Source organism: Pungitius pungitius, chromosome 6 (assembly GCF_949316345.1).
Source record: "Pungitius pungitius chromosome 6, fPunPun2.1, whole genome shotgun sequence".
Taxonomy (NCBI): domain Eukaryota; kingdom Metazoa; phylum Chordata; class Actinopteri; order Perciformes; family Gasterosteidae; genus Pungitius; species Pungitius pungitius.
In genome coordinates this window covers 19,910,805-19,934,436 of record NC_084905.1, presented here as the reverse complement: position 1 = coordinate 19,934,436, position 23,632 = coordinate 19,910,805, and the positions used below count along the sequence as shown (strand labels likewise).

Sequence of the window (23,632 nt, the reverse complement as noted above, 5' to 3'; positions counted from 1 at the left end):
TGAGGAGGCCTGGTCCTGAATGGCCTCTTTATGCACAGCAAACGGACCCCAAAAACAAATCACGTTAAATATTAATCTCATTTCGTTTCTACAAACCTGACTCAAGTCTCCTGACGAACCCCCCCCCCCCTTTAGTCTGTCTGTTAAATAGAAAGCCGGCACATGTGACACAGCGGCGGAGCGCCCGACTTACTGTTTGCGCGTCGTGGGCAGGAAGCCGACCATCTCCATCGCCAGCTGCAGGCGCTCGAAGTCGTGCTTCAGATCCTCTCCGTCCACGGTGAAGCAGTCCTGCTGATGTCAGGAGGACAAACCCAGGAGCACAGAGGACGAGAGAGGAAGGAGGAGAGAGACATCATCAGCACCACCGAGGACTTTTATTAACCAGACACTCAAACGCGACTAAAGAGGGAGCGTGTGCGTGAGTCGGAATAAAGATGAGAGTCGTGTTCGGAGGATTTTGTCCCGTCTTGCAGCTGTTGTGGAAAGTGGTTTGTTTTAAACTGAAAAAAAATCAGCTTTTCTAAAAGTTTCATATTCAGCTTCAAAACAAAACTCGTCACTTTTCATAAAAAAATAATTTAAAAAAAAGACAAAGTCATTGCTCGGAGTCAAAGTCACGTTTTGTGTTCTTTTGGATTGAGTCAAGTGAAGGTGGAGGGGCACAACGCTCCTCCGAGTCACATGACCTGCGCCACGGATAAGGCCGCCGCGAAGGTTAAAGGTCGACCGCGATGAACAAATCAATCGCACGTTGGCTTTCGGGTGGTTTAAAGAAAGCGCGGCGAGGCCCCCCGATGTCCCAAGTGACATAAATCCCTTCCTGCAGGAAGTACCTATTTTTTAATGAATAAACAGCTTATTTTAAACAATGAACCTTTTCTCACTGGAATCTGAAACGCTGCTTCAGTCGAGTCAGGAGTCGCGCTGACGCTGCACTTTTTAAGGCGACGCTCGTCCTGCCACTTAACGTCACAGTAATCATGACACGTTACTAGACATTCCACACAACCCAAAAAGCACGGAGACATGCCCCCCCCCCCAGCCACCGGGGGCCCGGCCTCACACATCCAAAGCATGTTTGGTCTTTGGGATCTTTAGGATTTCTCCTAAAATCAACTCAACGGCTTCCATCTGGAATGTGCGTACGCTTGTTTAAAGCGGCGGGTGTCTCCCTGCAACGCGCCACCAACAACCCCCCCCCCCCCCCCCCCACGTTGACCAATGGAAGAGGTCACGGGTCAAATAGGCCCAGGGGAGTGGTCAGATGCTCAGACAGCTGTCAGGAGCGGCTGAGGGACGGTGACATCATCTCCTCGGACGGTGGGGGTCACAGACTGACCCTTGGGGGGGGGGGGAGACAAGTGTGTCAGCTAACGGGGGGGGGGGAGTGGTAGAGAGAAGACAACAGAGCCCTTAAAGTTGAACATTTGGGGACGATGTCTGTTGTCAATGTGAACCGCGTAGCAGCTTTTTAACAACAAGGCAACCGAAGCGCTTTGAAGAAGAAAGAAAACGGCCTCGTGGAAAAACATGAGCAATAAAAACGACACACGGGGGGGTAAACGGGATGTTAGGAGCAAAATAGAAGATGCAGATTCTCTACAATTAAGCGGCTAGCGGTTAGCCGGGCTCTGTGTGAAGCCAGCTGGCCTTTGCTTACACCTACGACAACTACAATTCTGGCGCATGTCGCTTTGTTCAAACGTAACATATTATGCAAAAACAATAATAGACCTAAACATAAAACTTAGAGGAACACTTAATCCATACGCTCATTGCTACTGTGCAACTATTTAGCTCAACTGTAGGTTACAAGGTGGCAGTTAACCAAAACCAGAAATGGTGTCCTTTTTTCTTTTTTTTTTACATTTGTTTATGTCTTAATCGACGCACTAAACGCAGCGTGGGAATAAAGCAGCTTCAATCCCATCAGCGGATGTGGATGTTCCCGAGTAAGCTGTGTTTACTGGGCCTACGAATCATTTCTGCATGTGTCCATCTCAACCAAGAGGAATCCAGAACAGCAGCAGCCTTTTTAAATGCAAAGAAAAAAAGGGAGTGTTTGATGATGAAAAGAGACAGATTTAACCACTCAGATGTGAAGCAGAAATTACGAATGAGTTCTGAAAAAGTAAGTGATCGTCCTTGTGAAACTCTTTCCTGGATGAAGGGACAATTTATTTGGTTTTTAAGGTGGCAGACGAAGAGATTCACGGACTCACATGTCGAGTGTGTTTGCTCGCCGGCAAAGTCAAAGCAACACAATCTCTTATTAGGAGATAGTGAAGCCTTTAGCTACGCTAAGCTAATCCCACTGACCAAACATTACACACACACACACACGAAGGTAAAAACCTGAACCTTCCCTTTAAAGATGTGGGTTTCCTGGTTTGACGTAATCAATCAATTGATTGATTATCAAAGCATCCAAAGCCAAATAATCAGATTAAAAGGATTCCTTAATGTTTGACATTTACTAAACAGTCACGTTCCATTTCTCCAAAACTAAAGGGCAGCTGTCCCTTACAGTAAATGACATCATTTTAAGCCAACACATCAGAAGGGATCCCTTTAAACGTGGTTCATTACGGAGCTCGACCAGCTGAGGTCACTCCGGGTCGCCTTCATCTTTTGTCCATTTCAGTAAGAGTTCGCAAAACAACCGGCACCGAAGAACGGCGCCGCGGCACACCCAACGAGCACAGACGCACACAGACACGCCGCCGCCCGCCCGCGGGATACTGACCAGCTCGCTCTCATAGTAATTGTCCCAGTGGAGTTTGTGCGATTTCTTTGTCATCTGGAAGCAAGGCAGAGCAGGGTTTAGAAGGCAGGAATTACACACACACACACACACACACACACAGACAACTTGACAGAGACGACGCATGCAGTTAAATGTGTGAGTAAACAAATGAGTAATCCTCACACACACACACAGACACACACACACACACACACACACAGTGTGTGTCAGAGTCTCCAGAGCAGCAGGAATTCAATTTAAAAAAACTTGTTTGGATCACAGGAACCACACCGACAATAGACAATAACACTTAAAAATATAAATAGCCAAACACAAGCATAAATGTTTTGCAAAGGACTGAACTGAAATTCTTGATTATGAAATTGTTTTATATTAACGTTGGGGTCATACAGGAGATAGGTTCCTCTTACATAACCTACTCGCTTGGTTGATGTGTAACAATGTGTCAATTACCAACAAAGATTAACATTTCCCTTTGAAGTGAAAGTATATTGAAACTAAGTACACACACTACATAAATGTGTGTACATCCTGTGAAAACTTCTTCTTTGGATTCACGTTGCCGTTACCGCTTTGGTGAGATTAACGAGTCAACGGTAACCGTCCCAGCCGGCTGCGTCACGTTAACACGAGGAGACATTCACACATGCAGGAGACAAAGAGAACACAGGGAGCCCGACGCTCGGTCCGTCTGCTGAGGACGAGGAGCAGAGAAACGGGAGCACATTCACGTGATGATTATCTTATGGAATGAGCCCCCCCCTCCCCTCCCCCCTCCCTTTATGCCGTTCCATTCACAGATATGATTGATATTTAAAAGATTTGATTGACTTAAGGATCACGGTGGTTAGAGAACAACATCTCTGAGCCATGCGAGGGATGAATATGGATAATCGTTTTGTTCGTCTGCGACACCATGTGTATCGAGTGTGTGTGTGTGTGTGTCTGTGTGTGTGTGTGTGTGTGTGTGTGTGTGTCCGCAAGACAGAAGGCATGCTGTGTGTCGCGCACACGCTCACGGGGACGCGTGTGCGCGACACAAACAAACACGGGACCGCCGGCGCCCTCTGCTCGGGGAGCAAGTCAGCGCCAGATTAACTGCCGAGTACTGCAGTTGCCATGGAAACAGGGCTGCATAGTAACAGGCGGCCGACGGTAGAGGATGAGGGAGGAGGGGAGTTTGTTGTCGTGGGGATTAAGAGAGGAAAAAATATAACTACTGTTACTTTTTGGGGAAAGAGAGATGAACAAAGGGTTTGTTTTTTTTTTGGGGGGGGGGGGGGGGGGAGTCGGAATATGAATCCTCACACATATGCTGCCGATGCACACTGATGTACTGCAAGAGATGCACACACACACATGGGGGATTGTTGGCATGTACACAAGCATGTGAACACTGCGCGCACACACACACACACACCCCCCCCCCCCCCACACACACACACACACACACACACACACATATCTGGGACAGTCACAGAAGCAGGGCGGACATTTCTTGAGCCGCTGCAATCAACACTTCACAGGATTAGGAAGTGATCCAGTTATGATAATCGAGGGAAGAAGATCCAACAAAGGGAAAAGGAGGGAAGAGAGATGCCCACATTTTTAACATCATCTTCAGGGTCTCCATCAATCTCTAAAAATGTACCTTCAGGCTTAATTTTTGTAAATGGCGACAGTTTTCTTGCATTTGGGATGAATCCTCTCTATTTGCGAAGACACCAGAAGACCGATGATATATTTTTGTTATATGCCGTTTTATCTGATGCGGGATTTGGGTTTTATGGAATATGTTGTGGGTAGATAAACAAAGAGCAACTTTGCATCATGACAATTGTGCATAAAACAATGAAACTGACATTTTTAAAGATTTTTGGTGGTGGCAAAACCAGGATTTTACTCACACAACAGCAGTTGCATGAATATATTTCACTTTTCTGCGTGCACTGAATCGTGTGTTGCCTGTATTCGAGTGTGTGTGTGTGTGTGTGTACCTGGTTGAGGTAGTGGTATTCCTCAGGTTTCAGCAGGTGGAAGGACTTCCTCTCGTCGTCGCTGGCTCCGGCCAACAGGTAGTAGAAGACATGGTAGTTCCTGGAGAAACACAGAAGGGAAGGATCCATCAACCGCTCAAAAACCGCTCCGAGGTGAAGCGAGGACAGCAGCTTGCACGTTTCAAAAACGACGCCCCCCCCCCGTCGGCGTGGCGTGCGGGGCTGCAGGTGAGTGACGGGAGTCTGCGGCTCCGGGCCAACGCGTCCAGATGTGGTGTCCGCGGTGGAGCAGCTGTAAACGAGCTCCACCGCTGTGCACAGGGAGACTCGGTGGAGTTGTGGAACGTTTTCAAAGCCCCAGAAAGGTTATTAAAGAATCCCGGGCAGATGGACGATCTGCTTCTCCTTCTGAAGAACACGAGAGTTGTTTTACTGTTTTCATAACTGCCACCGCTCTCGCTGTTAAAAGCCACTGTGACTTGTGACCTCAAGTTAACTTCAAAAAGGTTGAGATTCTATAAACTCTCCAACAGACAGACCTTCATTTGTACAATCCACATTTTTTTCATTCTACCATCTACTAAACACGAGTTCAGATAAACGTCAGAATGAACCTCAATAAACGTCCAGGAGCAATAGATATTTAATTAGCTACCAAATCAGTGGCCTAGCTGGCTGGCTGCCTTTAGTCACGGCAGTAAACACTAACACGGACACGCAGAGATCAGGTTTCCTCACAATTGCGTTTCCCCCTCCTCAGCACAGCCATTACGGACATGGATGCGAAACTCAATCCGTCGCCCTCGACCTCCGGGAACGTTTCCTCCGACCTGCCCACAGGCTCAGTGCGAGTCACGCTAGCCGCTTCCCCCTGCTCCCAGTCTCTGTGCTAAGCTAAGCTAAGCTAAGCCATGCTGCTGGTCGCATTTATGGTATTTTTTCTAGGAGGTATTATGTTTTGCATATAAAAGAATTATGCAATAAATATTAAAGTGTGATCATTTAAAGAAACGAAGCGTTAAAGTGTGTATTCAGGTAACGCAGTTAACAGTTTGCGGTTCATCATCCTCTCCCCCCACCCCTCTGCTTCAGGTCTGAGCCGTGGGGGGGTCTTCAGTCTAATGTGTCTTCCTATCAATACGGCCACCGGGGCCCGTCACATGGAACACAAACCCAGAGGCCAAACGGGGTCAGAGGGGTCAGATGACCGGTGCAGGGTTTAATCTGTTTGTTTTTTACCTTCCCTCTAAAGATATGGATGTATGGAATGCTAACGGAAGGACATTCGGGTGTCTCGCTCACCTCTCGTTGTGCTCCTGGTACACCAGACGGGATTTCTCCAGCAGGTACTTCTCCACATAGGCTCTAAAAATTAAAAATTAAAAAAAAACCTCGCAGGATTCTCATCAGGATGATCAACCCGCGCTTAAACTGATACATACACAGACAGGATGTCATTGTTCACTCACCATTCCTCCAAAGAGCAATTGTACTCGCGTCCATCATACACTGACTTTTATGTGTGTGTGTGTGTGTGTGTGTGTGTGTGTGTGTGTCTCACCCTCTGACTGTGCCACTCTCCTGGTAGTTGACCTGGATGAACTTGCCGAAGCGGCTGGAGTTGTTGTTGTGAGCCGTCTTCGCGTTTCCAAAGGCCTGAGGAGCAAATGGAAACGGTTCAGCACATGGACAGTGGATTCTGACAGGTACAGGTGTGTGTGTGTGTGTGTGTGTGTGTGTGTGCGTGTGTGTTGCTCTCCTTCCATCCTGAGGCACAGGAGTGAAACGGAAAGACGCAGACGTCCTCTGAGCTGCTACAGAAGGACCAACCGCTCATCAAGGAGTTACCTTGTTACCTCACATGTCACCTCTGCACTCCAAAGTGAAAAAATGTGTAACAGAGGTCATGAGACTCCGAAGGAGGCCCAGATGACACACACACACACACACACGCCCATCATTAGATGCCGCTGGAGGACTCAGTCAGGTTCTCATTAGGTGCCCCGTGGCCCCCAGTGGAGCTGGTGAGCTAGAGCAGAGGAGAGGAGAGGAGGAGGGAAGGCAAGGAGACGAAAGACAAGGAGGGAGACGTGGAGAAGGGAGGAGAACAAAGACGAGGAAAGATAAAATAATGTGGGGGGAAAAGGAGGAAAACAAGGAGAGGAGAGAAGAGGAAACAAGCAGGGAAGAGAAGACGAGGGGAGAGGAAACGTGGAGAAGAGACAAGGTAACGAGATGGAACACGACGAGGAGACAAACTAGGGACATAGGAGAAGATTAGAGGAGGAAAATAAAACGCGTTAGAGTGGAAAACAAGTGGGAAAGGGAAGAGGAAGAGGTGATCATCTAGGACAGAGGAGACAATGAAAGGAAAGAACGAGGAGCAGAAGACAAAGTCGACGAAGAGATGAGGAGAAAAGATAGAAAGAGGAACATGCAATACAAAAGACATTACAGCACAAAATCATGAAAAATGACTAAGTAGGAACAAGCACAAATGGGGGGTGGGACGCGAGGGATAAATATGGAAAAGTGTGTAGGGGGGGGGGGGGGGGGGGGGCAGAAGTGGGCGTCGGATAATTGATTGTGGCCGCTGGGTGAAAAACTACAGCTCTTGAATAACTCGGCTTTATAAAAGTAAAATCCTTCCCCTTTGATCTCTGAGATGATTCGTTTCCCCCCTCCCTCTCCAACCCCCTCCTCCGTCCCCACACATTTAACAGACCAATCAGAGCCAAGAAAGAAAAACAACCAATACCACGGCATTACGGCTCATCTTCCCCACAACACCACACTCCTCCTCTCTCTACCAGGCCCCAATGAGGACGAGTGAGCTACCACAGAAGAAGAAGAAGAAGAAGAAGAGCGGACTGAGACGCGCCCGAAATGTAAATGAAAACTGTAATTTACATGATAATGACAGGGCCTTCATTTACAGTCATTGACTGGATGGAGGAGCCCTTTTGTGGCAAAATGTTCAAAGTTTTGAGTGTTGGGAGGAAATTCCACTTCTTTTGGACTCTGGATGCGGGTGATGCAACGTGTCCAGAATATCACTGTCTCCTTTCATAATAAACCTCAGGCTCATCTGATGCGTTGGTTTCTGACGAATTACGAGTGAGAACTGGAGGTTTTTAGATCTCATTGAAAACCTCAGAAAACACTTTGAGGGAGAATCTCCTTCAGAATCGGTGCTCCGCCACACACAATAGTTGCAGACATAATTACAATCAATAAAAGGCCTCGTTGTGTATTGTCTGAGCTCAACATGCACTTGCGGCATGCAACTAGGTGTGTACTTTGTGCCTGTGTGTGTGTGTTTTCTGCGTGTGTGTCTGAAAGAGATTAATGAGCAGGTCTGAAGTGTCTGGATGATTTAGTGTTGAACTCTGCTTCATGGTCAACGCCTGCTGAGGCCACAGCACAGGAAAAACACCAGTACCAGTGTGTGTGTTTTTTAAACACCTAGGACTGAGAAGTCAGTAGATTGTTGTCAAGGTTGAATATTTAGAAAAAGACAAAAGTTTGTTCAGCACGACTCGATGCAAACTGAGTCGACCCCGGATTCCACTGCACAGCCGGCGGTGCACAAATAACCACAAATAACCACAAATAACCAACTGGAGTGCGTTAAAAACAGATCGGCACATTGTCCACTTACACAAATCAAAAGATGCAGCTTAGCCGGCCATATGTTACATGTGATGCTGAAGCAAATGTGCTGACCCCAAAGGCTTAATTGTGCCCTGAATGTGTATGTCTGTGTGTCTGTGTGTGTGGGGTGGGGGGGGGTGGGGCCCGCCATAGTACGTTGGCCACGTTGTTTCCTGCCTCTGCAGAGTGCCGCGACTCGGAGGAAACAAGCTTCTATTTCTGAAGCTGATTTAGTGTTAACAGTGGTGCCTGTTAATTAGCATGTCAGGACCTTCTTCGGAGCAGCAGCTCAAATCGACTCTAACAACTCTAACCCCCCTGCTCCCCCCTCACTTCCCCTAAATGCTCTCCAAAACCCTTTGGTGACCTAGATTGGGAAAAAAAATAAAAAAATAGTGGCAAAGTGCCAAAACCAATGCTAGCTTCCATTAGCTGCTTCTCTCTGTGGAGCCCTGAGCGGTAGCAAGCTATTGATGCTGCGTCGCCTTGGCGACCAGGTTCCAGCAGGATGCTTGATGTGCAGGTCAGAGTAGTAGAGTATTCTTACTGATCAGAATACAATATTCTCTTGCGGCAGACACCGGGTTGGAGGACTTCCCAGAAGCTTATTTTGGTTTCATTTGTCTTCGTGTTAATTTTTCTTTACACTTGAAAAACCAGCGAGTGGGCCGAAACGCTCCAGCTTCCTCCGCAGAGTCACCCGGACACAACCCCCCCCACGTGTCACATGATTAGGGCATAACGGCAGTTAATTGCAACAAATGAGTACAAGAAAGAGACGGGGGGGATTTTTCTAAAATTAGGGAAATGAATTATTCAAGAGGGGAATTACTGTGAGCGCGTTTGTGGCCGGTTCTTTAATCAAAGGCTTCCTCTTTTTAAAGGTGTTTTCTGTAGCTGGACTGCTCGGCGCCGGGGGGGGGGGGGCGAATCTCATCTAGTAAAAGCTTTAAGGAGCACATATGTTCATTTTCAGCCTGAACGATCAAAGCCTCCCGGTCTGCTCTGATTGGCTCGTGAGGGAGACCCAGCGCAGAGTATTTCTCCTTCTAATGAGCCGGCGTGTGATACAGAAAGAGGCGTCTCACACAGCTTTCCAGATTAATCACCCGGTTGTTTTTTTTTTTTTTTACGCTTAAATCGCAGCGAGTAACACAAAATACTTCTACCGCCTCCGTCTCTTCTCCATCCCCGTTTCCTCCCCCCGTGTCTTGCTGTTAAACAGCGCGCAGAAAAGCAGAATCGCTCGTAAACCCCCCCCCCCCCCATTCAGATGGGTTTCCCTGCAGGGGGCCGTCTGCGTGTCTGCTTTTACACCCAAAGTTGTTGTTTTGTCAGGGCTTTACGGTTTCCACGTTCAAGATGACATCACACGGCATTCCTCCGCTGCAGCAGGTGCGGCTCAGCTTCACGGGAGCGTCTGTGCGTGTGCACGTGTGCGTGTGCACGTGTGCTTTTCCTCGAGGTGTGCGGCCGGGGCGTGAAAACACACACACACGCGGTCACGCAGGAGAGCAGCTGCTTGCGAGGAGCATTCCGCATCACGGCGATAATCACAAGATGTGGCGAACGACAACGGCGTGCCAGCGTTTGCGGTTCTTTCGTCCGCCGCCGCGTTCGTCGGGAGGACGAGGGCACGCCAGCAGCTCTGGAAGGTTCCCTCCTAGAGACAAACTACTGCAACTTAGAGATTCAAGATAAAGGACACTGAATACTGTAAACTAATTTATCAGTAGGAATCCTCCCCTCTCTCTATGCTCGTATCTTCCTCTTCCTTCCTTTACACTTTCTAGGAAAAAAGGAAACAAGGGGGGGAGAAGGGGGTGAGGAGGAGTTACGTAAACACGACAGGTCACAGTGAACGGGTGGGAGGTGAGCTAGTCTGGCTGAAGGAGAATATGTATGCACACAGACGTGCACATAACGTGAACAAATATGTGCACACTGTGTAGTTTCCATCAATAGGTTCACGAGACGCTCATTTAAAATAGTGGAAAATGAGACAGAACATCTGCAGCAATTGGAAACTGAAACGTGAGCATTAAGTGTCGCTTGTAATAACGACGTCATCCACCATGACGTCGTTATTACAAGCGTTACAAGCAAGTTATTATTCACACACACAACGTCATCCACCATTCGATGAATCCGCGGTCCGCAGAGTCGTAGAATTCCAACTATGCAACAAAAAGGTCCCGGATCAAGTACGTGTTTATATGGCGTATGCGGTATGCGCCTCAGACCACACGCTACCCCGCGGCCCTAAAACGCAGTCTTTAAACCCCAAACCCTTCTCTGAACATGTGAAGAATGTCAAAAATGTCAAAAATGTCCTCACTTTCCTCACTTCCCTCCCCCCCCCCCCCGAAAAAAAAAAACGTCCTCAGCCTCAAGGTCTGAAACCCAAAAGATTCTTCACAAAAAAAACGCCACGACGGCGTCTTGCTCAAGGGCACTGAGGCCAGTTCACGTTTCCAGCCTGTTAAACGAGTCCCGCGCAGCCAAACACATCTGCACACGTGTTGTTGACAACAACAAAAACACACACAGACACATTTTCCTCGCTCCATAAATGGCTGCTGTCACTACAGTGCTGGGGCCACATCTGGATCCCATTGGCCTCAGGAAGGGCTGAACACGGAGGCCCAATAAAAGCCTGCTTCCACTGCACGGGACTGTCAGCAGGCCCTCTAGCGCCGTCCACAACAGAGGGGGGGAGGGGGAGGGAGAAGAGAGAAGGGGAGGGCCCGAAAAATCTACATATCTACATTAACATCACAGGTCCAGGTGTTACCGAGGTCCTTTTAAAAAACGTTTATTTGATCCCCGTTTTGACTGTTTTACACATTTAAGCAACCTTAAATATTGATATTTTTATCTGTCTTTCACAGTCAGGTTTAACACAGCACTCGTGTCTCAAAACAGCTGGATGGAAGCATGCAGACACACACACACACACACACACACACACACACACACACACACACACACACACACACACACACAGAGTGTGTGTGCTTGGTGAATCCTGAGCGTGTTTCGGGCAGTGTACCCGGAGCTGATGCTGCGCTCTGACTGACAGTAAATGTAACTCGGCCTGCGAGGTGCTGTGGGAAAATCCCACGACTGACTGTGTTAATCCCTCGAGAGCTGGACTCCTACATAATGCAGTGTGTGTGTGTGTGTGTGTGTGTGTGTGTTGTGCTGCAGTGAGAGATGATTAATTCAGGGATTTCGGTGTGAGGCGTGTGTGTGTAGTGTGTGTTTGTCATTTAAGAGTTTTGATGTTGTGACAGAGTGTGGGTGTGTTTGTGCATGTATGAGACAAAAGCGTGTGTGTGTGTGTCCTACAAAAAGGATCCAATAGACCATAAAAGCTTTTAAGCAGCCAAATGTTTGTTCTTCATGAAACAGTAACTTCATCGTCAACATTTGTGATTTCCTAAATTTGTCTCTTTATAAGAATTTACTTAAATATTCTGTTTAAAATGGGTATTGAAATTAAACGGTTTTAACATGACAAACACCTGACGGCATCGACCATTCATCTTTTTCACAGATACATTGAAGGCTGGTGCTTTGTTTACCGGCGGTTCACAGGGGAAGGGACACATGTGACCTCAGGCGTTTCCTCCGCTGCTCGTAGTTTCACTTCATTAACTCAGTTCCGCAGGCCTCATCGCTGCTTCGCACTTCCTTCGTGAGCAGCGGGATCGTGCAACCTCTTTGTCGCGTGCAACATTTAACACATCTGAAGAGAATACATTTTTTTTTAAAAAGACCCTGCAGGGGGTTTAAAGTTGCTAATTCACGCCTCGCCAGATGACGTCATGACTTCAATGCGTCCCATTTACCCGTGTAACTTTCCCCAAATGTCCCCTTAGCGTTTTCTTCTCCTCTTAAATGATGCAAGAAGCCCTCTAACAAAGACATGGTCCATAATAATGGAGACAGAGACAGACACAGGACCTCGTCATTGGGAGGCGACGGTGAGCATGTCAGGCCCAAGCAACGCTTCCCACACATTCTCCATCTTAGCTTAGCGTGTTACGATGCTAACATTTGAATGATGGCACAGCTGAGGCTGAATGGAATCCATCAAGAGAAGGACGTCGCTGTCTTCAACCAATTATATGGGAACCCATCAAAAAGGACGAGCGAGTTAACCCGCTGCTGCAGGCGAGGCCAGATGTTCACCAAAGTCTTCATCATCTCATCATCATCATCATTTGTGCTCCTCGCAACGCAAACACTTTGTTTAGAAATAAACACCAGTAATAAGTTTAAGTTTCCATATTCAGCTCACTGCCTCTTCAAAAAAAAAAAAAAAAAAAAACTTACATTTGTATCAAACAACTTCCTGTTTTCAGCTCTAGGGTTAGGAGAGAGAGGAGAGCCTGGAGGTCTGTTCTGATCACCTCGTCTCTGTGATGTTCCCTCAGGGGGGTTCAGTCAGCGCTGAGTGGGAGCAGTGGATTTGGGAATCACAGTTAAATAAAGGGGTTGAAGCTTTTCTTTGTGGGGGGGGGGGGGGGGGGGGGTAACGTGGGAGGGAGCTGAAAATAGAGCTGGTGCTTCTCTCTGGATCCCGAGAAGCCACTCGTCTCCTCTCTAGTTATTCTAATAATATGGCGCCGCATCCCTCTCCTTCCCTTCTTCCTCACTTTGTTACCTCCCACTTCTCCCCCCCCCGTCGCGTCCCGTGTCTCGTCCCATGTGACCCGACAACTTCCCGCCTGCAGGACGACGCCTCACACCCGAAGCGCGGGGGGGTCTATTTTTATCTTTCTATTTTTACTTTAGTCTCACAGGACTTTCCCAAGTGCAGTGACTTTAAAGGGTCACTCCTCAGTCATCCTGCGTGACCTTTGCCAGCCCCCCAGAGTGCTGCTGTGGTTCAGAGTGCTGCTGTGGGTGCCGTGTTTACGAGGTGAACCGGCGGCACGGCGAGCGAGCGGAGAATTGTTTAACCCCCCCCCCCCTGCAGGAAGCCTTTCTGCCGCACTGAATTCAATAAAACCCCGAGGAAACTGGGGCACATGGGAGCTCGCTCGCCCTCTATAATTTAAGCCAAGACCTTCATCTCCCTCCTCCTCCTCCTTTACTCTCCTCTTGCTCCATTATCCGGGCAGAGCGGGGGGGGGGGGTTTGCAGTGATGCAGCAGAACCACGTATTGCTGAGCAGGGTGAGGCCCGATGAACGCAGCTAAATCAGAAAGACAGAAAGATATCCTCGTTTTTCTTGCATCCTTCCGGATAATCTAAATACAGAGCAAAGCCTGGATGAATTGAGCTAAATGGAGGGGGGGGGGGGGCATTTAACAACAGCAGGACTGCATTGAGACATCCGTTTAATAGTTCCTCAGTGTGACGCTGCAGTTATTGCGACAGCAATAATTTGAGAGTTTTTAAACAGACTTTTTGATATTAGTTTTGCTGTTGTAGATTCAATTAAGATTTTTGACTCTTTCGAATGTGGAATTAAAGGAAACATGGGCTCAATAAGCTGCCACTTAACCAACAACATCTTCATCTATTTCAATACTGCGCAAAAAAAAATTGAAACTGAAATTGATCGTTTACTGGATGAGGAGCAGGGAAAACCAGCTGGGATCGATTAACGCGAGGACTACACAGGGTTCACCAGGTGAAAGCAAAGAGACATGAAAGGAAATTTAAACTCATTTGCTGCAGGAAAGAAGCGTAATGAGAAGAGACACAAAGGCCGACGTGCTCCGTTTGGGCTTTTGTGTGCATTCAGACACAGAAGCGGCACGGTCCAACAGACGCAGACAGGTGCGCACAATGACATGACAAACCCAACCAAAAGCTCAGTCTGGGAAACAAGTTCAAACTTCCACCGGGCCGCTCCCTGCCTTTTCATCCAGCCGCCCACTCTCAATGGCACATCTGCACCATTCACTCAGCCCAACAGCAGCCCGGACACAACGCGGGCTTCACTTTGTTTGGGTGCTGGTCGGCTCTCTGCGTTTCCGAAGCGCATTAAGAGCGCCGACCTGTCGCAACCTGAAGGGCGAGGCTCGGCGGGCAGGTGCCTGAAGGCCGAGGAGGAGGAGGAGGAGGAGGAGGAGCCCGCTCCGGCCTTCCTGCCAAACCACCGAGGGTTTGACTGAAAGCACGGTGAGGATTAGATCAGAGGCCTGTGTCCTCCTGCTTCCATCGGGACCACTTTCTGCCGATGAAATGGTCCTCGAGAAAGACCAGTTCCAGGGAAGCTTGTTCTGATATTTTGTTGTTCTGCCAGTCAACTTGCATACTTGGTGTGCACCAGACACTCCAGATGTGTCTGATTTAGCTCAGCGGGGATGTGTAGATTGATTCCATTGTGTGCTATGGATTGATGTACTGTATGTAATCAGAGCACTTTCCTCAGATTTAAATTATGTTTGTCCAGTAAACCTTAAAGACGGTGATATTAAAAAGAGAAAAATGATTTGTGCCCAGCCTCCTCTTTTGTAATTGTGTTAATTTGAGATATGCGTATAGTCTAAAGCGGCAAACTTTCCCCAGGAAGGCACATACAAAAGCTGCATTTGTTTTCCTTGGAGACTTAAAATAACTCTTCACAAGCGGCAGAATACAGATTTTAAAAAGGTTCTCGGTTGTTTCCTGCAGAAAACAGGGCAGACGCTGCAGGCTTTCTAGGAATGAGAATGCAATGCTGAACTAGTACGGATCTCTCTATAGAGGCTTAATTACATTCCAATTTGATTGATGACAGTCTATTTAACAGGCTCAAACAGAAGAGCTCACTAATGCAGGTCCTGTTTACTCGATTGCTCACGTCATCCCAGATGGCCTCATGTCCAACTACGACTCCTAACGTGTGTAATCTCCTCTGCGACACCACGTAAGCGGGCTCTGATTGAATCAGGCCTCGCACCGAACCTGGCGGGACGAGTTGCGTGAGGTCAGCGAGAAAGAAAGAAAAAGAAAGAAAAACTTCACACTCAAGTCAATGCACATGTACAGATAAAAGCCAGAAAGCCGTTGAAACTCAAGCTGCAGAAAGAAACTGAGCATTTGAGACATAAAAAAAAAAAAAGCGGAAGCTTAAACTGTTGAACCCAGTTCAGGTCAACTCTGCGACCACGCAGTGTTTGGAGCACATTGTGTGCAGCTGTCGGCTGCGCGGGGATTATCGCACGCCGCCCTGAGCTTCCTGAGAGAGGAAGGCGAGGAACGCTGCGGAGAAAGCGACGGAACGAGAAGGAGACGGGGGGGAATAATCCAGCCAACAGATGTGTGGCAGCGCGTCGCAGAGCGGCCAGACGACGTGGATGGACGCGCTAACGGCAACACACACGTGGGCCACATGGTTAGCCAGCGCGCGGCTCTCTCTCCGAGGCCGGAGGCGGCCATCCTTGAAGGCGGCCTCATCTCGTTGATGCCGCAGGAATAAATGAAAAGAAGTAGTCTGAAGAAAGAGCACGCGAGAGCGGGGACTGCAAGGCGAGCAGCTTCTTTCGGTTCTTCTCAGAGCATCACGTGACCACCGGCTGATGGAGAGCAACACAAGCAGAGGAGACCGGCCATGGCACTACCTGGAGCCATCTATCAGCCACTGGAGACAGGTCGCGTCCCTGAGGGTCTGGTTAAGAGCGGGGGGGGGGGGGGCATCTGGATGGGAACCATCTGGTGGAGAGGAGGGGGGCGGGGAAGGGGGCGGGGGGGCAGCTACTAATGCAGGGAGGCAGGTCTGCCGGGCCACCACACCACCAGAACAAAGACGGGCTGTGATCCGGCCCTCGGATGGCACACAGCTTGGGGGGGGAGGGGGGCCTCAGTCGCTCTTTGGGGGGGGGATTTGAGGCCCGGATGTTTGTGGTCACCAACAGAGACGCGTCTGGAGCAGAGGTAATGTGCAGAAACGTGTGCATCGACCCCCCCCCCCCCCCACACAGCCTGAATCAACCATCAACGCATGTGTTTACCAAACATTTTGAGGACAATTACGGCTGTTTCTGGATAAACGCTTCATCTTTTTTTTTTTTTTTTCAGATTTACCAGTCCAGCTCACATCAAAAGGGAGTAAAAGGAGTCCTTTCTTCTCCAGACGAGCTTCCCTTGACATCCGAGCCGTATTTCCTTATTGCAGATGATCCAACGTGATGTCAAGGATCTTTCATTTTCTCCACCACATCCACATCCACATCTACAGGAATTCAAATCTACACCTTCAATACATCTTCACACAAAAACACACATTTCAAAGCCCGCTGCCAGTCACGTCCTCGTTTTATGCAGGTTAGCTTTAACTGTCAGAGTCAGCTAGAGGGAACACCCAAAAGGAACCTGTCTAGAAGCTGGAAAAATGTCTGACTCGATGAGCGATTGTGTCATCCCGAGATTATGCAGGATTACGTGGCACTGAAGGACATGTAGGAAACGGGAATTCAAACATACAACAATTAAAGGGGAATTAAGGGGAACGCTGACTCTGTTCTACGTTTTTTTGTTGAGACCGCAGACGGTCTGTAGGTCTCCCTCTCTAAATACTACAGATGTAGATGTAAGACTTTAAAGATGGTGAATATATGATTTATCTATTAATAAAAAAATGCTTAAGACATGTATAAAACAGCTTCTATCAAAAGCCAAATAAGCTTGAATCAATGAAACACATTTGACTGCTTTCAGATGGACCCCGCTGGTCGTGACGTAACGCTCGAATAGTTCGCCGCTTTGGGTCCGAGAAGTGACCCCGCCGACTACAAAGGATGCAGTGTGCCCCCCCGCCCCAAAAAAGGTCACAAGATAGATCCGTGCGACCGCTGACGTGTCAGAACGAGAGGGTCGTTGATCGAGACAATAAAGCTGTGTGCTCGGTCTAAATGGAGAAAGGACACACACACACACACACACACTACTTGAAGGGGACTCGAGTCAAGTTGCTGTCAATAGTATGTTGTGTGCGTCTGTGTGTGCTGATAAGTTCACATGCAACGAGGTAAACAGTGCTCTTAAAAGCTAAATATAATTGATGTAGGGGACTGTATTAGAGCTCAGATCAATATCAGGATAAAAATTCAGTTAAAAAGATTAATCAATTTACTCGGTTACTAAAAATGTTGATAATGGCGTCGGCACAATTCAGCTTGTGGCGCCTTTTTCTTTTTCCCCCGTGTGGAAGAAAAATTGTCATTTTTTTGTAAATCTCCCCAGGAAAACAAACTATGAATCAGGGAAACAGTTTGCAGATTAAACAGTAACCACAGCAGCTAAAGTTAAGAGTGAGGACTAGAAGAAGAACAGAGGGGAATAATCCCCCCCCCCCCCCCCCACTGTGGATTTAGACTCAAAGCCCACTTCGATGCTGCTGTTCAACATCCGCTTACCACGTTGACGTTCCGTCTATCAAAACGTGCAAAAGCACAAAAATAATTGATTCTCGCACATTTATAGAGAACAAGCCTTAAAAACTAACGCTCCAACTGGCGCTTCGGTTCTCCTCCCCCCCCCCTCCGTTCATGCAGTTTGGCAGTAAGCTTCTTAAAGCGAATCCACAGCATCTCCTGCCAGCGAGACACGGCTCATCCTGAGAAACGTCTTCCTTTCTACCCCAGAGCCCCCCCCCCCCGCGCCGCCCGACCCACACTGGAACTGAGCTCCAGAGGACGAGGTGGCAGCATCTGACCGAGGCGAATGGTTCTGTAATTTGGCATCACGGCTGGTGGAAACCAAAGAGCGAGGGAACGAGAACTTCTTTGGCAGACCGTGAACATTTCCTCACCCGGCTGTTGTTGGCGGGACGCGAGCGGCGCACTAACGTGGACGTCATGTTCCAGCTGCCGGGCGGAAAAGCCCTACAGCGCCCCGGGGGGCAGTTAATAAGGGGTTTTGGTTTCCAGCAGCCGGATGCAGAGTCATAAGTTCACACAGTGTGAGGTGGTCACATATCATTCTTATTAATCAGATTACGCCATTTGTCAAAGAATCTCTTCTTTTTTTTTTTAATTATAGGCCTCGCGACTGGAGTTTGGAGTCCACTGTCCGTCCAAAATCCTTTCATCCCATGGGACATTTGAGTGAATTTGACGGCCTAAAGCCAAATGAGTGATGCTTTTATACGTCCAGGAGAAAGCTTCATCCGAAGTGTGGAAAGAAGAGGATTCAACATCCTGAGATGTCACACAAAATGGGTCGGCGACAACAGGCGATTTGAACTTTGAAATAGGGGGGAAGTGCCTTTAACTTGCATTCTTACTGACAGCCATTAGGGGGGCGACTGCCCTGATGTCAGCGAGGAGTCTGAGAAACTACACGACAAAAAAAAAAGAAAAAAAGATGGCGGCAGACAAAAACAGTCAACTTGAGGCCTTCAAAACTGCAGAGGGCAAACTCCTGCAGCTTCAGCGAATGCTTTGATTTACATTTTCTGATGCACACGTGTCACATTCTCCACAACAAAAAAACTAAAAAAAAGACTGGTTGGTGTGAGAGGCACAGAGTCGGGTGATTGATGGGGAAGTGATTACACGGGAGGCGGGGATCCAGTTCCTCAGAGAGAGGACAAACGTTCCTCTTGACAGGTATTCAGTCACTGGTGTCAAACCATCACCACCAAAGTACGCGTACATGCACCTGAGCGTCGGGATGCTTTGGGGGTTTGTACTGTAAGGGTGTGGTTTCACGCCCAACAGGCCACGCCCCCCCCCCCCCCCACGCGTCGTGACAGAACAAAATGGTGGTCAGAAAACCCTGCTGGAGCTCGCCGAGTCGCATTCATGAGGCTGCAGACAACACGATGCCCTTGACTGCACCTTCCAAAAAACATTTGACATTTCCAATGAAATTCCTTAATCCACAATCCACTATTGATTCATAATCCAGGCAGATTAGACGGGATTCCACGTTTTGTTCAATGCAGAGATTGCATTCCCAGTTTCTGGGTCAAATGATATGTGTATATAAGAGTCATATGCGGTAAAGAGGCATTTCCATAATCCATCCCGTACCTCACGACATTCCAACCAGAAATAACCCTGCTGGCTCCTCTTCAGATTTCATCGGGGCTTTTGTCGCTTACTCCTTTACTACAATGCTACGCTGCAGACACGTCACTACAACACAAAGACGTTTCTTTCGCTTAACGGAAGCCTGGCGCTTCCAACCGGCCTCAACACTCTCTCAAATACAGGCATCCATCATTCATCACATTCACAAGTGTTAGACTGCGCTTCCTTTTCAGGTTTCAGCAGATGTTGCGGCGTGTGTGTGTGTGTGTGTGTGTGTGTGGGGGGTGTGGTGTGTGTGTGTCTCTTACCTCCAGCACTGGCCCCGCCCCCAGGATGATCTGCTCCACCCCGCTGGCGAACCCCTTCTGGCTGAGTGCGGTCAGGTGATGGATGAGGAAGTTGGTGCTCTGGGTCTTCCCCGACCCGCTCTCGCCGGAAATGACTATGCACTGGTTCTTGCGCCGCTGCAGCATGGCGTGGTACGCCACGTCCGCCACGGCGTAGATGTGGGGCTCCAGCTTCCCCAGCGTGTGGTTGTCGTACAGCTTGACGTACTTGGGGTTGTAGACGGGCAGGAACTGGAAGGGGTTAATCACAATGAGAATGCTCCCGATGTAGGTGTAGATCTTCTCCTGGCGGAAGCGCGCGCGCAGGCTCTCCAGGATGGCGCGCTCCGTCAGCTCCGGCAGGGCGCAGAGGTCGGCGGGGGGGTCGCTCCCGGCGGGCTGGGGGAGGAAACCCCGCTCCACCAGGCGCCGCCGCTCCTCGGTCACCCGCAGCCACATCTGCAGGCTGCCGCCGTAGTGGATGGACCCGTCCAGGTTCTTCTCGCGCAGGAGGAAGCGGTAGTCGTCGCCGCTGCCCAGGCCGCCGCGGTTCTCCAGGGCGCTGCGCGGCCACAGCATCATCCGCTGGACGGGGCAGTCGCCGGGGTTCAGGACCCACTCCTCGCCGCCGAACTCCTTCACCTCGGCCAGCACGTAGCACTTGGTGCGGTCCAGGCGCAGCCGCTCGATGAGGCACTCGATGGCCTCGGCGGCCGTGGTGTTCTTGCGGCCGCCGACGGGGCAGTAGATGGTGCCCTCGGCCAGGGCGCCCGGGTAGACGCGCAGGGCGAACTCCTGGTCCTCCAGGCGGCGCCGCATGCTGCCGCAGACGGCGGCGGCGGCGGCCGCGTTGGCGCTGCTGGCGTAGCTGCAGCCGCCATCTGGTAGACTCATGGCGGTGCAGCAGGTCCCATCAGCACACCTGGTCTCTGGGCCCGCAGGACTGACTCATCCCAGCTGCAAGGGGGGAGGCGGGGGGGGGGGGGGAGAGGAGAGAGAGAAGAGCTCAGACGTGGTGGAAGGGCAGCACAAGGACTAAAAAGGAGACACTTGTGGTTTCGGACATCGGTCCGCGTCCCCGGGCCCCTCTGGGACGTTGGGTCACAGCGGGGTCAGGGGAGTCGTGGCGAATTCACCCGTCCCATGACGGAGTTGTGCGGCTCAATGGGCTTTCTGTTGTGGGCGGTGAAGGGTTCCACTGTCGAGGGCGCCACAAAAGAGCGGCATGAGACCGAGTCAAAGAGGGACACGAGAACTGATGTTCAAAAACAATGAGAAACAGTAACTGCTTCATGATTTTAAAAAGGCTACCCGCCGGCCTATTAGAGCTCTGTGTGTGTGCGTGTGTGTGCTCATGTGACAACCCAAGGGCTCTCGCCGTGTGCCAAGATTAACAGCTGCCACCTTCCACACAGTGGCTGTAATGAGAGCACAATGGTTTAATTCACCACTTCCCTGTTGATAGTGAACACATCACTTACTCTCTCTCTCACACACACACACACACACACACACACACACACACACACACACACACACTCTGTGAAAAAAGACTGTAAATTACTGTTAAATAAGTTGATTATGGGATGGGGATACTGGTATAATAGGAACACATCACCCAATTAATCAAACAACAGGAAATAATCAGTGTTTTCGTTTCTCAATTATTGTCATTATTTGGTGAGGTTAATATCATTAAGGAAACGATTACTCTGACATTAATCACATCGTCACTCAGATCCTGTGACTAAATACACAAAATTGCATTAGGAAGGAGACAATTTTACTTTGCTAGAAGGCCGTCTCCATGGAAACATAAAAAAACAAATGACCAGACTGCATACATGAAACGCTAAAGTATCCCAAAACTCAAATCAATTATATATATATATATATGACTTTAATTTTTTTTCCCCCTCAGCTAAGTGCATGCACCGGACAGATGAAGGCGGAGAGGAGGGAGAGGATGAGGCAGCCAGCCAGTCGTCCTCTGGGCGCCCCAGACAGACCGTCCTCTCCCTCCTCTCCCTCCTCTCCCTCCTCTCCCCCCGGCTGTCTGCAGCGATTCTGACCACCTACAGCAGTCTGCAGCAGCCCGCCACCACCAGACAAGAAGAAGGGGGAGGGAGGGCGAAGGAAATAACCAGCTGTAAGAAACAAAGAGGTGAACTGTGAGGAACGAAAGGCGGAACAGAGGCAGCGACGAGGGAGAGAGAAACAACGACGCAGTCCCTCGTTGAGACACTAACGAGCTGAAGGCGGGTCAGAGGATCGACTCGTTATGCAGAAACGTAAATACAGTCGGTCCTTTCATGTCGTCTGGGGGGTGGGGGAGGGGTCCCCTCTGAGCATCCTGCTTCATGCACACAGAGGAACACATCAACAATGTGTCGAGGTAACGTTTACGTTGAACAATATGTATTACTTTAACCCAGGGAGGGTAATAATAATTAACGTTATATATATAAATCTATAGAAGAAAAATGTCTCTGCATTAAAACCATATGAATGTGCTAGATAGTGGTTAGCCTGTTTCCTGATTCCCCATTTTTAGACCGACGCTTATTGCATTCATATATTCCCATGTTTTTTTTGGCTTTCTCAACATAAGAATAAAAGAAGAAAGCATTCCGGCGCAGTAATCACTCTGATACACCAACAATCCAGGAAACCTCACTCATAAACAGCACAGATGTCACCAAAATAAAAGGATATTGCGGATTAACAGTTTAAAGGATCTAAATCCCTACTACGGGTGATGGCGCTTGTTTTTTTGTTTTTTACCGAAAATGGAAAACCACCGAGTTAAATTCTTCCCTCCCCGCAATGTTGCCTCAAAAGCTCGGATGACCAAGTTAATTTGAGACTCATCTCGAACCTCCGCCGAAGCAGCGAGTCTCTCAACTGTCTGCAGAGAGCGAGCGCAGCGGCAAACATCAGCTGGAGGGTCAAAGGTCAGAGGGATAAAAGCCACACGCTGGCCTTTTGACAAACCGCATGTGTCGAAGCCACGAAGTCGGACGGTGACCATGAGGTCATTCAGGCAGGAAGTGAGCGGCCGTTAAGACGCAAACTACAATGGACCTTCACGCCGTACGGCTCGACCACGAAGGAAGACGGACGGGTGGCGACGGACACAAACTGGCCGGCGGGACATCGAGGAAGGGACGGGACGAGAAGAAAAAGGGGCCAGGTGCAAAACCGTGGCGCCTCCGTTGTCATGGTGATGTTCTCGAGGCAAATGCCATCCCTACACTGTCTCTTTAAGTATTGATTATTGTCCTAAATGTCAGAAAACACCCAAAGGCCATGTATTTAGACGTCCTTACTCTGTCCTGAACTCCAAAATGTTTGTTTTTTATGGAAAAGGTACATTTTAAGTTGATGATCCAGGCTTACACTGTTCATGAATAAGTCTACTACAACATCGCTGTCTCTCCCTTTCACGTACTCGAGGAATCATTTGGGCAGATAACTGCAGTTTCTGGGGAATCTTTGGTACTTTAGTGAGTCATGAGCATCCTTCTGTTGTCTCCCGACCCGCTGAGATGAAGAGGCGAGCTTCTCATCTTTGTGAAAGTGCATCTGCAAGATCGTTCTTTGGCCCAGAGAGAGAATGAAAATAAAAGAAAGGGGCTATTGCACAGCAGCGGGGGGGCTTCAGAACATGCAGTAAAGGACTCGGTTACAGACGCGTGAGCGGAGACGGGGAATTTTCAGGATCTTCCGAGGGAGAAAGCTGCCAGCGGAAGGCATCAAGTCCGAGATGAGAAGCTCGACTCGTCCTGCAGGTCTTCAGAGTCCGGGCCGGGCGAGCAGTAACACCCCCTCCTCTCTCACCGTCGCTTCTCACCAGCGTAACAGCAATAAACACCAAACCTCAGCATTCCTCCACAGCGCACACAC

At 49.1% G+C, this 23,632-nt stretch overlaps 1 protein-coding gene across 6 annotated transcripts in view; it reads right to left on the bottom strand.

Annotated features, from left to right (window-relative positions):
- The window catches only part of LOC119195667 (unconventional myosin-IXa-like), a 67,822-nt gene that overhangs the window by 28,945 nt on the left and 15,245 nt on the right, over window positions 1-23,632 (bottom strand). For 3 of the 6 annotated variants that reach the window (XM_062562827.1, XM_062562830.1, XM_062562828.1), the window contains exons 2-7: window positions 19,709-20,683; window positions 6,329-6,423; window positions 6,070-6,132; window positions 4,768-4,867; window positions 2,750-2,803; window positions 194-294 (exon numbers count right to left, since the gene is read on the bottom strand). In XM_062562827.1, the coding sequence (XP_062418811.1) occupies window positions 194-294; window positions 2,750-2,803; window positions 4,768-4,867; window positions 6,070-6,132; window positions 6,329-6,423; window positions 19,709-20,620 (1,325 nt within the window). In that variant the 5' untranslated portion in view covers window positions 20,621-20,683. The remainder of the gene's footprint in view (window positions 1-193; window positions 295-2,749; window positions 2,804-4,767; window positions 4,868-6,069; window positions 6,133-6,328; window positions 6,424-19,708; window positions 20,684-23,632) is intronic. The other 3 variants (XM_062562829.1, XM_062562831.1, XM_062562832.1) reach the window with 3 other exon arrangements.